General features: G+C 46.5%; 2 protein-coding genes across 15 annotated transcripts in view; both read left to right on the top strand.

The window, feature by feature from the left end:
• The window catches only part of R3HDM2 (R3H domain containing 2), a 192,034-nt gene extending 187,053 nt beyond the window's left edge, over nucleotides 1-4,981 (top strand). For 9 of the 11 annotated variants that reach the window (XM_023513610.1, XM_023513608.1, XM_023513606.1 and 6 more), the window contains 4 exons: nucleotides 321-468; nucleotides 2,458-2,555; nucleotides 2,880-2,964; nucleotides 3,961-4,332. In XM_023513610.1, the coding sequence (XP_023369378.1) occupies nucleotides 321-468; nucleotides 2,458-2,555; nucleotides 2,880-2,964; nucleotides 3,961-4,301 (672 nt within the window). In that variant the 3' untranslated portion in view covers nucleotides 4,302-4,332. Of the gene's footprint in view, nucleotides 1-320; nucleotides 469-2,457; nucleotides 2,556-2,879; nucleotides 2,965-3,960 lie in introns of all 11 variants that reach the window. The other 2 variants (XM_023513612.1, XM_012805589.2) reach the window with 1 other exon arrangement.
• Nucleotides 4,982-8,017: 3,036 nt separating this feature from the next.
• Nucleotides 8,018-13,050, top strand: part of STAC3 (SH3 and cysteine rich domain 3) — a 7,686-nt gene continuing 2,653 nt past the window's right edge. For 2 of the 4 annotated variants that reach the window (XM_012805588.2, XM_012805586.2), the window contains exons 1-5: nucleotides 8,018-8,619; nucleotides 8,871-9,138; nucleotides 9,363-9,460; nucleotides 9,670-9,742; nucleotides 10,577-10,674. In XM_012805588.2, the coding sequence (XP_012661042.1) occupies nucleotides 8,554-8,619; nucleotides 8,871-9,138; nucleotides 9,363-9,460; nucleotides 9,670-9,742; nucleotides 10,577-10,674 (603 nt within the window). In that variant the 5' untranslated portion in view covers nucleotides 8,018-8,553. Of the gene's footprint in view, nucleotides 9,139-9,362; nucleotides 9,461-9,669; nucleotides 9,743-10,576; nucleotides 10,675-13,050 lie in introns of all 4 variants that reach the window. The other 2 variants (XM_012805587.2, XM_012805585.2) reach the window with 1 other exon arrangement.

Genomic DNA, 13,050 nt, shown 5'->3' with positions numbered 1-13,050 from the left:
TGTGGTGGTACCCACGTGGAGTCCCAGCTACTCAGGAGGCTGATGCAAGAGGATCACTTGAGCCCAGGAGTTTGAGGTTGCAGTGAGCTATGATGACCCTGCTGCTCTCTAGCCTGGATGACAAGTGAGATCCTGGTTCAAAAAAATAAAATACACAAATGAATTGAAGACTAAGGGGGCAGTATGAAGAAGCAGTTCAACTTTCCCAGAGGTCAGCAAGAAAAACTTCTTTCCTGAGAGAGGAATTTTAAGCCAAGCCAAAGGAATATCCAGAGAGTATCTTTTGGAGTTTATGTGATATGTACTTCTCTCTTCCACAGGCCAGCACACAGATGAGCAGCAGTCCTGTCACATCTCCTACCCAGTCTCCAGCACCTTCTCCTGTCACCAACCTCAGCACCGTCTGCACAGGACTTAGTCCCTTGCCTGTCCTCACACAGTTCCCACGGCCTGGGGGCCCAGCACAGGGTAGGGGTTAAATTAGGCCTGGCTTCTGTGGAATTCACCTTTCACATTCATTCCCAATTGGAGAGATTGAGAGAGTAGCAACAGGCAGGGAATTAGTGTGGCTGATCCAATTCTGGGAGCTAACTCTTTAACATCCCTCTTTAGGCCACAGAGACTTGTCCTTCACTATTGCCCATGCTTAACTTACTCCAGCTTTCCTTTACATATTTGGTATTAACTACCAAATAAGGTGAAAGAGGCTGGAGAAACAAATTCACTGGACTTTCTAATGAACCAGAGAGTTTAACCTAGCATCAAGACTGAGTTTGAGGGCTGGGCATGTGAGGCTAGGTCAGAAACAGCATGGTTTTAGAAGAGAAAATACTGGGTTTAGAGTCAAGTGCCAGTTTCTCCACTGACTGGCTTTGTGATGTTAAGCAAGTTACTTAAACTCAGAACTAGATGGCTTGGCTTGGCGCCTGTAGCTCAAGTGGCTAAGGTGCCAGCCACATATACCTAAGGTGGCAGGTTCGAATCCAGCCCAGGCCCGCCAAACAACAATGACGGCTGCAACCAAAAAAAATAGCCAGGCATTGTGGCAGGCGCCTGTGGTCCCAGCTACTTGGGAGACTGAGGCAGGAGACTCGCTTGAGCCCAGGGGTTGGAGGTTGCTGTGAGCTGTGATGGCACAGCACTCTACGCAGGGGGTCAGCTTGAGGCTCTGTCTCAAAAAAAAAAAGAACTAGATGGCTTGGCGCCTGTAGCTTAGCAGCTAAGACACCAGCCCTGTACACCAGAGCTGGTGGTTTCAAACCCAGCCCGGGCCTGCCAAACAACGACAACTACAACAAAAAAATAGCCAGGCATTGTGGCGGGTGTCTGTAGTCCCAGCTACTTCGGAGGCTGAGGCAAGAGAATCACTTGAGCCCAAGAGTTTGACGTTGCTGTGAGCTGTGACGCCATGGCACTCTACCTAGGGCGACATGGTGAGACTCTGTCTCAAAAAACAAAAAAACAAAACAAAACTCAGAACTAGAGCCTTAGTTTTCTGATCTATAAATGCGATAAATCAAGCTAGGTATGGTGACTCACACCTATAAATCCTAGCACTCTAGGAGTCCAAGATGGGAGAATTGCTTGAGCTCAGAAGTATAAGACCAGCCTAAACCAAGAGCAAGACCTTGTCTCTACTGAAAATAGAAATACTAGCCAGAATGGTGGCATGTGCCTATAGTCCTAGCTACTTGGAGGCTGAGGCAGGAGTATGGCTTGAGCCTAGGAGTTTGAGGTTGCTATGAGCTATAATGACACCACTCTATCCCCCCAAGGTGACAGAGCAAGACTGTATCTCAAAAAAAATTTTAAAAATAGATTAATCACAAAAAATGGGCATAATCCTGTTTTCTGCCTTAGCTGTCATAAGCAGTATAGAAAGAAGATAAGAATATGGTTTAAAAAAGTGATCGTGCTCTGTAATATTTATCAATAATAGGTAAATCTTAGGGTGCTTGATATGTACCAGGTGTTACTATAGGGGCCTTATATGTTTTATGTTTATTGAACCTTTTTGGCAATACTGAAGATGGAAAAACACCCAACTTCACATTTCTAGTAACAGAGCCAGTTTTAAACTAAGACATCTGTGCTCTTCTTCACCATGCTGTATTGCCTGGGAGACTTGAACCCTGGGTTTAGAGGTCATGAGAATCTGTGTAATGCATAACAGACGTTTATAAGGATCTATAGGTTTCTTCCTTAGTCATTTCCATAGAGCCTTTTGTCTACAGTGGACAGAACCCTTCCTTAAGAGGAGAACTAATAGTCCCATTCATGATAGCTTAGAGCCAAAGTGTTTAGGAAGAGAGACAAGTCTTAGTCACTGGGTATTCCCAGCATGGAAAAATAGGAATAGTGTGCATTGTTGCTATCTATCTCCAAAACCCTCTGAAGTCTCATAAGTCATACCATGAAGCTCAAGCTCCCAGAAGACCATCTGCTCTTACTCCCTAGGTGATGGACGCTACTCCCTCTTGGGCCAGCCATTACAGTACAATCTGTCCATCTGCCCTCCCTTGCTCCACAGCCAGTCGACTTACACAGTGCACCAGGTAAGGGTATCCCTTAGGACCATCAGATCCCCATTCTTACCTGGGCTCCTATCTCTGAGCGGCCTATATCAACTAGCTGGATGCACAAGGGAGATGGTGCAGAATGAACAAAGCAGAAGGAGCCTTGCCCTACATCTGTTCTCATTCCTCCCACCTGACCCCAGTGCCAAAGAGGAGGGGCTCTTGCTTTCTCATCCTCACGGCCTGGTGGGATGGTATCCTTGGAGTTGGGTGCTACTCCTCAATTTCTCAGGCAGCCACTAGAATGCAAGGCAGTCAGTGTTGTTCATCCTGAGTGAGAGTTTTGTCTTTCAAATGTTAAAGGGACAGAGTGGACTGAAGCATGGAAACCGGGGCAAGAGACAAGCACTCAAATCTGCCTCCACTGACCTGGGGACGGCAGATGTTGGTGAGTTACAGGATGCTGAATCCCCAAGAGGGGATTTTCCCCTCCAGCCCTTCATTATCACCCTAGGATGAGTGGGAAAAGCCAGCTTAGGGTGGGGAATGGAAATGGGACCCTTTGTGCTCAAAAGTAAGCAAAAACTGGAGAAGTGAAGTATCTCAGTTCTTCTTACCAAGCCATCCCATGTCCTGAGAAGGATCATGGTAAAAATTGGGAATAGTACAATGATGGGAATTACCAAGCCTCTTATTAAAAGTCTGTGAGCCGTCCTGACCCTAATCTAGGATGCCAACCTTTGGTAGTTCTAGACCCAATTTAGGAAAAGATTGGTAGAGAATATGGGGAAATAAGTCTCTTCCTACAGGCTCTCTATATTGGGCACACAAGATCTTTCAGGACATTCCCTCCTCAGAGCAGTGTGCTAAACAAGGGAAGGAAGGGAAATGACTTCCTGCGATAAGAATGAAGAATCTGGGCGGCGCCTGTGTCTCAAGGTGGTAGGGCACTGGCCCCATATGCTGGAGGTGGCGGGTTCAAGCCCAGCCCCTGGCCAAAAAAAAAAAAAAAAAAAGAAGAATCTATTTGGGCCATCTTGCGAGTAGGAAGGAACTATGGAACATATATCAGATAGATCCACTTACTTTGCCAAAGAAAATTAGCAAAAGCCACATTTCCTTCATAGCAGTGGCCCTGCAACAGAACTGAGGCATAGGTCCTCTGATTATAACCATGAGATTCTGATTCCCAGTCCCTTCTTGCCTGTATCTCTGGGCTAAAAAGAAGAGAAAGGTTCAATTTTTTCTCTTGGTTGCCTTCATCAGAGTCTGGATAATGGGAAGTTGGGTTGATTTGGGGAGAGGAAGAAAGGGCTAAGTGGGAAAGGCCAAGCTTTTGAGGACATTATGAGAGTTGGTCAGTGGATACTTCTAACCCAGAGCATTGTTTGGTTCTTCCTCCTCTACTCCTTTCACAACCATGTCCTCTCTCCTCCCCTTCCAGTCCTGGGGCGGGTGCTGGAGGTGACAGATCTCCCTGAGGGCATCACCCGTACTGAGGCGGACAAACTCTTCACGCAGCTTGCCATGTCGGGCGCCAAGATCCAGTGGCTCAAAGATGCTCAGGGGCTGCCTGGTGGGGGAGGGGGGGACAACAGTGGGACTGCCGAGAACGGCCGCCACTCGGACCTCGCTGCCTTGTACACCATCGTGGCTGTGTTCCCCAGCCCTCTGGCTGCCCAAAATGCCTCTCTTCGCCTCAACAACTCTGTGAGTCGCTTCAAACTTCGAATGGCCAAAAAGAACTATGACCTGAGGATCCTGGAGCGAGCCAGCTCCCAATAAATGGAGGAGGGGAAGGGACCGGCACAGTAGGGGTGGAGGGGGTTGAGGAGGGATCCTGACAGACCATGGACAGAGGCAGGAAGTAAAGAGAGTGACACCCAACTGGAGCCTGAGCATTAGGGATGGAAACAGATGAAGATGGAAATACTCAACACTGGCACTGGACTCCTTGCTCCCCACAGGTCCCCTCGTTTCCCTGATTGTGCCCCCTCTGCTTCCCTGTCCTTCCCATCCTCTTCTATCATTTTTTTATCTCTTCTCCCACCATAAAATTAATTTCTTTCCTATTTTTTTGTCAGGTAGAATTGGGATGGGCCTACATGTCCCTATTCTCCTATTTCCTTAACATCCCAAGCCTCCTTCCCTTTTTGGTCTTTATGAATATATTTATATGGACAGAATTAAGAAAAAATTGATTTCCCCATTCTCTCATTTCCCCTATCTTGTCTTCCCAAACCCCACAGAGTTAAAACTTGGGACTCCCCACCCCCAGAACACTTGTATATTGTTTGTCTGAGATTTGTGCCGCAGTAACAGACACAGTATTTAATTGCACATAAAGATGTTTGCTGGGTATATTCACTGTAAATTTTATTTAATCTGGTTTTTTGTTTGTTTGGAGGGATAATTGGGGGGAGGCTTGTTTTGTTTTTAAATATAAAAGAAAATCAGTCTCTGGACATCAGTCACTGTTTCTCTGTTGCTGCCCTAATTTGCATGGGGATTTGGAGGCCCTGGGTAGGTTTAGCACCTTAGCCGGTGGAAGGTTTGTTCTGTGTTGGGATGGCTTTCTCTAGCATATGCATGTTACTCCTCACACAGTTCCCTCTATCCCATCTTCCTCCCTACGTGTGATTCAGACAGATGACTGAGTCTCTAAGGGGACCTTGGTTTGGGCTCTTGTAGCTCCCCCACTATTGTTCACTACTCTGAACCTCTGTGTCTGTAAAATAAGATATGCAGACTGACTAAGTGACCTCTGAGGTTCCTTCCAGCCTATTCATTCCATGATACTCAGGGCCCTTGTGGATGAGCTGGATGAATGAGGTCCAGAACTGGATTGAGATGCTGGCCTTATACCTATCTATCTAATCTGAAAAATCCTTCAGGGATCGAGGACTTGGGCCTTTCTTTAATCCTGAAGTCAGATGATTGGGTTCTACCTGGCAAGAACAAAAGTGGATATTTCTTACATTAAAAACTATATCGGGCGGCACCTGTGGCTCAAAGGAGTAAGGTGCCAGCCCCATACGCCGGAGGTGGCAGGTTCAAACCCAGCCCTGGCCAAAAACCAAAACGAACAAACAAACAAACAAACTACATCAATTGAACTTGTAGTGACAAAATGCTATATTACTCAGGCATGCTCAGCAGTCCCTGTCCTGTGCAGCTGAAGAAAGGTGAAAAACAGAACTCACCCTGCTTCAGAATGGAGCTTTCCCTATATCTGGGGCTTCTCAAGGCTAGCCCTGTTATTCTGCAGCCTATCAGAATAGTGCCACTAAAGAGCCTATAGATAAAGAGCCATCCAAAACCCCCTTTTCAAGGTCACCCCTTCAAGAGAGAAAAAAGAGCAGTGGATGGGAATGACAAAGCACATTGTCTTGGCAATCTCTTAGTCTGGGTAGCTGTATCCCTAAACCATACTCCTACAGGAACTTGTCTGACCCAACCTCCAAAGTAGTCCTTCGTGTCTTCCAGATAGCAAGGGATAAAGCAGCACTACCTCACCACCCTAAATTACTCTGTGACGTGGAAGTATCTCTTTTTTTCAGCCATGTCACAGCCCAAAGAGTAGGAGAAGGCTGCATCCCTATGGGATAAGAATGCCATCTTTCTCTGACATCAGTTCATATACTGGGGCATCAGAGGTGGGAGATGGAATCAGGGAATCAAAAGGGTTGAAGTATGAGGCTTGGCTCTCCTACATCTAAGAGTTTGCAGTTCTCATAGGGAAGGGGACATTGTACAAATGATAAAAATTCCCCTTGTGGCAGCTAAAGCTTTCAGTCATTAGACAACCACTCCTCAGAGCCCCTTAGAGGGAAGGCCCACCCTGTCTCTTTTTAGTAGCCCTGGCAATTCCCTTCACTGTAAGGACAGGATTTAGGGTCTGGCCCTGCCTCAGTGGAATGGGTGGCGCCTGTGGCTCAAAGAAATAAGGTGCCAGCCTCATATGCCGGAGGTGGTGGGTTCAAACCCAGCCCCTGCCAAAAACTGCAAAAAAAAAAAAGGATTTAGAGGAATAAAGCCATGCTACAGAATCTTCACTCCCTTACAGGATAATAAGGTACCCCTCCAACTACCTATGAATAAGAAAGCTATCTAGTGTGGCTAATAGGTAAGCTCTGGGAATTAATCTTTCCTCTCTGGCTCCCAACCCTTTCTTAGCCTAAAAGTTTGAGGCTAGATAGACTGGGCTCCGTGGCTCACTCTTGTAATCCTAGCACTCCGGTAGGTCAGGGAGGATCCCTTGAGCTCAGGAGTTCAAGATTGGCCTGAACAAGAGCAAGACTCAGTCTCTACTGCCAGTGTTTGTAGTGGGTACCTGTAGTCCCAGCTACTTGGGATCTGAGGCAAGTCACTTGAGCCCTGGAGTTTTGAGGTTACTATGAGCTAGGCTGACACCGTGGTACTCCAGTATAAGAAACAGAGTGAGACTCTGTCTTCCCCCCCATAAAAAATATTTGAGAGGGCCAGGCATGGTGGCTAATGCCAGTAATCTCAGTACTCTGGGACACTGAGGCAGGCGGATCACCTGACCTCAGGAGTTTGAGACCAGCCTGAGCTAGAGTGAGACCTCACCTCTAAAAATAGCCAGGTGTTGTGGTGGGTGCCTGTAGTCCAGCTACCTGGGAGGCTGAGGCAAAAGAACTGCTTGAGCCCAGGAGTCTGAGTTGCTGTGAGGTACAATGCCATGGCACTCTACCAAGGCAACAAAGTGAGACGCTGTCTCAAAAAACAAACAAAAAAATTTTTAAGGCTAGATCAGTCCTTGTGGATATATAAGTTCCTGCAGTATGCCCAGGGAAGGTAGATTTGGGCACATGTTTGCACCTTCAGAGAAAGCATGAGGAAATAAGTTAATAATGCATCTTTACTTTCAGTCAGCCTCTCAAATGAGTGTGCAGCATGAACAGAAACTCCTTTCCTGAATTTAGCCAGTACTGACTTGCTCACCAAAGGTGAAGAATCAGGGAATAGCAGCTCTGGGGGATGGGAGGAGTTAGGGTCCGGCCCTGCCTCAGACCTCCCCGTGTCTAATTTCTCTGTGTCAGCTGTGTTGCTCAGCTGTCCACTTTCCTCCAGCCCTGTCATTTCAGCTCTGACACCAAGGCAAGAGGCTAGGAGGTCTACAAATATCGTCTGGGTAGCTGGTGTGAGTACGGAGGTTACTGGGGGGGGGGGGTTAGCCCCCAAGGAAGAGGACCAATCCTTACCCAGCACCACCATCAAGGCCCCAGTGCCTCCCACTTCTTTCCACAGACTGTGGACTGACTTAGGGAATCCCAAATGTAAGTTGCCTCTTGATCCTCTTTCCATTTCCTGCTCTTCCCAGCTGCCCCAATTTTATAATCTATTCAGTGTCTCCATTTCTTTCATTATCTGTGAGTAGTTTGGGTTTTAAGAGTGAAATTATTCTACTCCAGGATGAATTAGAATTGGAGCATGGGGTGGGGGTGGGATCAAGAGAATGGAATAGTAAGGGAAGGAAGGGCTCATATTACTCTGAAAACTTAAAATAGCTGAGGCCTGAGGCAGGCTGGGACAGAACTAGACATGGGGCCCCCTGGTATCAAGAAAGAAGTAGAGGAGAACAAATGTCTCCAATGCATCCCTCCATGCATATACACAGGGACACACATTAAACTTCTTGAAAAGAGGGGATATGGAAGATGCATGTTACATATCTATTGCCCACAAGTTCCCAGGAGAAAGTACCTCTAGGAAAATACCTAAACCATGCACCCTTGGGCACTGTGTTGGGGTGGTAAAGCTGGGATTGTCGTCAGTGTGGAAAGCTGGGTATCAGTTTGAGGAATTGACTGGGAAGTTCTTTAGTCTGTTGGGCTTTTTTTCTGGACCTTCATCTAATTTTCTATTCATAACTCCTGCCAAAGGATCTCCGTTTAACCAAATTTCTCCCAAACCCTCCCCTTCAAGGACAACCCTACTGTGAGGGACAGAAATAAGGGAGGGAAGGATGGCAGTCAGGGATTAGATTTCATAGTGGGGTCCAACCTCTTGCAGGATGACAGAAAAGGAGGTGCTGGAGTCTCCTAAGCCCTCCTTCCCAGCAGAGACTCGGCAAAGTGGGGTGAGTCTGGGCCTCTGATCACCAGGTATGGGGGGCTGGGAAGTCATTACAGCTCCTGAAGAAAATTGATCTCACTTGTGTGTGACTCATTTATTAGGATGTTAGCCAGAACCTGCAGCCCTCAATACCCCCTTATCCTGGAGCCTGTTCCTTGTTCCAAGCTCAAATGTGTCTGGTTGGCTTTAGCCCAACCAACTCTAGAAAGGGTGACAGTCCTTTTAACACGGGGTTTCCTTCATTCCCTCCCTCAGCTGCAACGACTGAAGCAGTTTTTCAGGAAGGGGTCTACGGGGATGAAGGAGATGGAGATTCCCTCAGAACCCCAGGCCAATGGGGAGGCAGTGGGAGCTGGGGGTGGGCCCATCTATTACATCTATGAGGAAGAGGAGGAGGAAGAAGAAGAGGAAGAGGAACCACCTTCAGAACCTCCTAAGCTTGTCAACGATAAGCCTCACAAATTCAAAGATCACTTCTTCAAAAAGCCAAAGTTCTGTGATGTCTGTGCCCGGATGATTGTTCGTGAGTCATGAAGGGAAGCAGAGAGTATGATGTTGAAGGCAGTGGGTGGGGGAGAGACTTTAGGAGAGTATTTGGGCTGTGGCTAGATTTGGCTTAAAATAAATACTATTAGAGATTGGAGGAGTAGGGTCCCAGACAGAAACGGGAACCTAAGAGCTAGAGTGGCAGCAGTGGTGCAAAGGGAAAGAGCAATCCAGAACCTTACCAGAATGTTCTCTCCCAAGTCAACAACAAATTTGGTCTTCGCTGTAAGAACTGCAAAACCAACATCCATGAACATTGTCAGTCCTATGTGGAGATGCAGAGATGTTTCGGCAAGATTGTGAGTAGGGTCTGGGGAGCAAGAAAGAAGGGGGGATGTGTTGCTAGCTACCCTCCTGCTGGTCGCTCCTCCAGACATCCCATTCATTTCCCTATTGTTTTCTTTCTCAGCCCATCTCTTACTTTGAGAAGGGATGAGCACTCATGGGAGAGATGGGGTCTAGACCTTACCTTGCCACCTCTAATGTTTCCTCCCATCCCATCCTGCAGCCCCCTGGTTTCCGTCGGGCCTATAGCTCCCCACTGTACAGCAACCAGCAGTACGCTTGTGTCAAAGATCTCTGTAAGTGCCCCTATGGGACCTGAGGGAACGGGCAGCCTGGAGATAGGTTTCGTGCCACCTCTACCTTTAGAAGCCAAATTCTGAAGCAGAAACATTCTATTTTTCTTGATTCTCCCTTGATCTAATATTTTTATAGCCATTTTTGATACACAGTCAATATTACTGTTTTATAGTGGGGGTGATTAGATTTAGCTATAGCTACATGAAGTTAACAAGAGTAGAGCCAAAACTGAGACCTTCACATATAAGCTCTTCATATGAAAAACCCTTTCTAAGCAAAGACAAGGATTCTCTCCTGTCTTCATCCCTGTTACAGAGTCACACCAGACTCAGGGCCAGACCAAGAGCTGTGGGCATCCTGGCACATTTGTAATTTGGCATCCCTTAAAAACATATTCATTGACAGTTTATTCAACATTTATTTGGCAACAGCACTCTAGCTAGCACATGCCACTCAGCAGAACAAAAGCTAGCAGTTACAGGACCACACTGCTTAGAGAAAGTGATTCTGCACATGTCCCACCTACCAAGCAGCTTACCAAAATTCTTTCCAACATATAAAGTTGTATGGAAGGAGTTCTAGTAAATACTTTTCTCCATCATGTTATATCACCAGTGGTGTTTTTAGATCCCTTTATTGGTGACCTAGGTATTGCTCAGCTGATACTTTCCTAGTCTTTCCCCCATCCCACCCCCTCTCTCTCTCATACACACACCCCCATGGATATCCATCTACTCAATCTCATCTCTCCCTTCCTTAGCAGGTATCTCTCTCTGCTCCAAGGCTTGCTTTCTCTCCCCAGTAATGTCTTCTTTCTCTTCCCATTCCACTAGCTACTGCCAATCGCAATGACCCTGTGTTTGAAACTCTGCGTACTGGGGTGGTCATGGCAAACAAGGAACGGAAGAAGGGGCAGGCAGATAAAAAAAATGTGAGCACCACACCTTCCACTGAGTTCCCTCCCAGAGACCCCATGGGGCAGGTCATTTCCCCCTTTGGAATGACAGAAGCTATGGATCCTCTTCCCTTAAAATCACACCTAACCCAACAGACAATTTCTTTGTTTTTGAGATAGTCTCACTATGTAACCCTCAGTAGAGTGCTATGGAGTCACAGCTTACAGCAACCTCAAACTCTTAGGCTCAAGCAATTCTCTTGCCTCAGCCTCCCAAGTAGCTGGGACTACAGGTGCCTGCCACATGCCCGGCTATTTTTTGGTTGTAGTTGTCATTGTTGTTTGGCAGGCCAGGCTGGATTTGAACCTGCCAGCTCTGGTGTATTTGGCTGACACCCTAGCCGCTGAGCTACAGGCGCCAAGCCCCAATAGATAAATTTTTGCACGCAATTTTAGAGGATGTTTTGGACCTGCTGCCGCTCACCATGGGCCTCAGGTTAAGAACTGCCATAGAATGTATTTTTTTCAACTCCTTTCTGGGAGAGATTAACCAACACAACCACCTGCGGGCTAGTCCCCAGGCCCTTGGCAGTGCTGAGTGACAGGGGCTAGACTTGCGCTTTTGGATTTGGGGAAGAGAGCTTGTCATGCTATGTAATCATAGAATTCTAGAGCTGTGCAAGGGTCTGTGAAGATCACCTGGTCTGACTCATTCATCTTACAGATGATAAAACTGAGGCACAAAGCTGTTGACCCAAGAGCAGCTTCATTTCCTTTTATAACAGGATTACTAGGTTGGTAATGCCACAGACTTACATTCAGAAACTTGTTAGGGTATCATTAGGGTCTCACTCTATTGCCCAGGCTAAAATGTAGTGGCACAGTCAGACCTCGCTGTAACTTCTTAGGCCCAAGCAATCCCAATCCCAAGTAGCTGGGACTATAGGCATGCATCACCACTCCCAACTAATTTTTTCATTTTTTATAGAGACAGGATCTTGCTATGTTGCCCAGGCTGATCTCAAACTCCTGGCCTAAAGCAGTCCTCCTTCCTCGGCCTCCCAAAGTGCTGGGATTATAGGCATGAGCCACTGGGCCTGTTAGAGTATTCTTATATGTTGGTGGTCAACCGAAATGGAATAGTATAAATGATGGTTATAGTCAGATGGCTCCCTAAAATTGGTTGAATGGCAGTACCCAAAGAGTCCAGATACTTTAGGGGGTGTTCAGCTAGGGAAAGATTTCTGATGCCTTGTAACATAATTTGGTCCATGGTCGTTGCCTTTAGATATTCTCACTAGTGCAAAAGAAGATATAAACGGGATATTCATTACATTCATGGGAAAGCTAGGAGGGAGAACTTATATACTGAATAATATATTGAAAACTCTTATAGACTAGAAGAAAGGACCAAAATTAATTTGAAATTTCATAAGTCCACATATTTATTCTTGGATGAAAAATATAAGTTTTCATCCCTCAGTGAGTAGGGCGCCAGCCATATACACCAACGCTGGCAGGTTTGAGCTCAGCCCCTGCCTGCTAAACAACAATGACAACTGCAACCAAAAAATAGCCAGGTGTTGTGGTGGACACCTATCGTTCCGGCTACTTGGGAGGCTGAGGCGAGAGAATCGCTTAAGCCCTAGAGTTTGAGGTTGCTGCGAGCTGTGATACCATAGCACTCTACTGAGGATGATATAGTGAGACTCTGTCTCAAAAAAAAGAAAGAAAGAAAAGAAAAATATCAACTGCACAAAAACAGAACTAGAGATCTGGCCTCAGAGTAGTTGATATGGAGGTTTGCCACAGATTAGGGGTTTTTGTGGAGTGAACTATGACAAAGGACTAGGGTTTGGTGACTTCTCTTAAAGGAATTGTAAAAACTATCCATTTTTCTCTTATATACTGGACTATTTTTCTTTTTTTGAGACAGAGTTTCAAGCTGTCGCCCTGGGTAGAGTGCCGTGTGTCATAGCTCATAGCAACCTCCAACTCTCAGGCTCAAGCGATCCTCTTGCCTCAGTTTTTCTATTTTTAGTAGAGAATGGTGGTCTTGCTTTTGCTCTGGCTGGTCTCAAACTCATGAGCTCAAGCAATCTACCTGCCTCAGCTTCCCAGAGTGGTAGGATTACAGGTATTAGCCACTTCACAAGGCCTGGACTATTTTTTTTTTTGGTGGAGACAGAGTCTCACTTTGTTGCCCTTGATAGAGTGCCATGGCATCACACAGTTCAAGCAACCTCCAACCCCTGGGTGTAAGCAATTCTCTTGCCTCAGCCTCCCGAGTAGCTGGGACTACAGGCGCCTGTCACAATGCCCACCTGGCCTAGACTATTTTTAAAGGCAGATAGTATAGTGAAGAATCATAGGGGTCATTTTAAGGGACTGAGAATGATTTTTTTTTTTTTT

Source organism: Otolemur garnettii, unplaced genomic scaffold (assembly GCF_000181295.1).
Source record: "Otolemur garnettii isolate 467f Iridium unplaced genomic scaffold, OtoGar3 scaffold00043, whole genome shotgun sequence".
NCBI lineage: Eukaryota > Metazoa > Chordata > Mammalia > Primates > Galagidae > Otolemur > Otolemur garnettii.
This window is presented reverse-complemented; position numbering and strand designations above follow the sequence as displayed.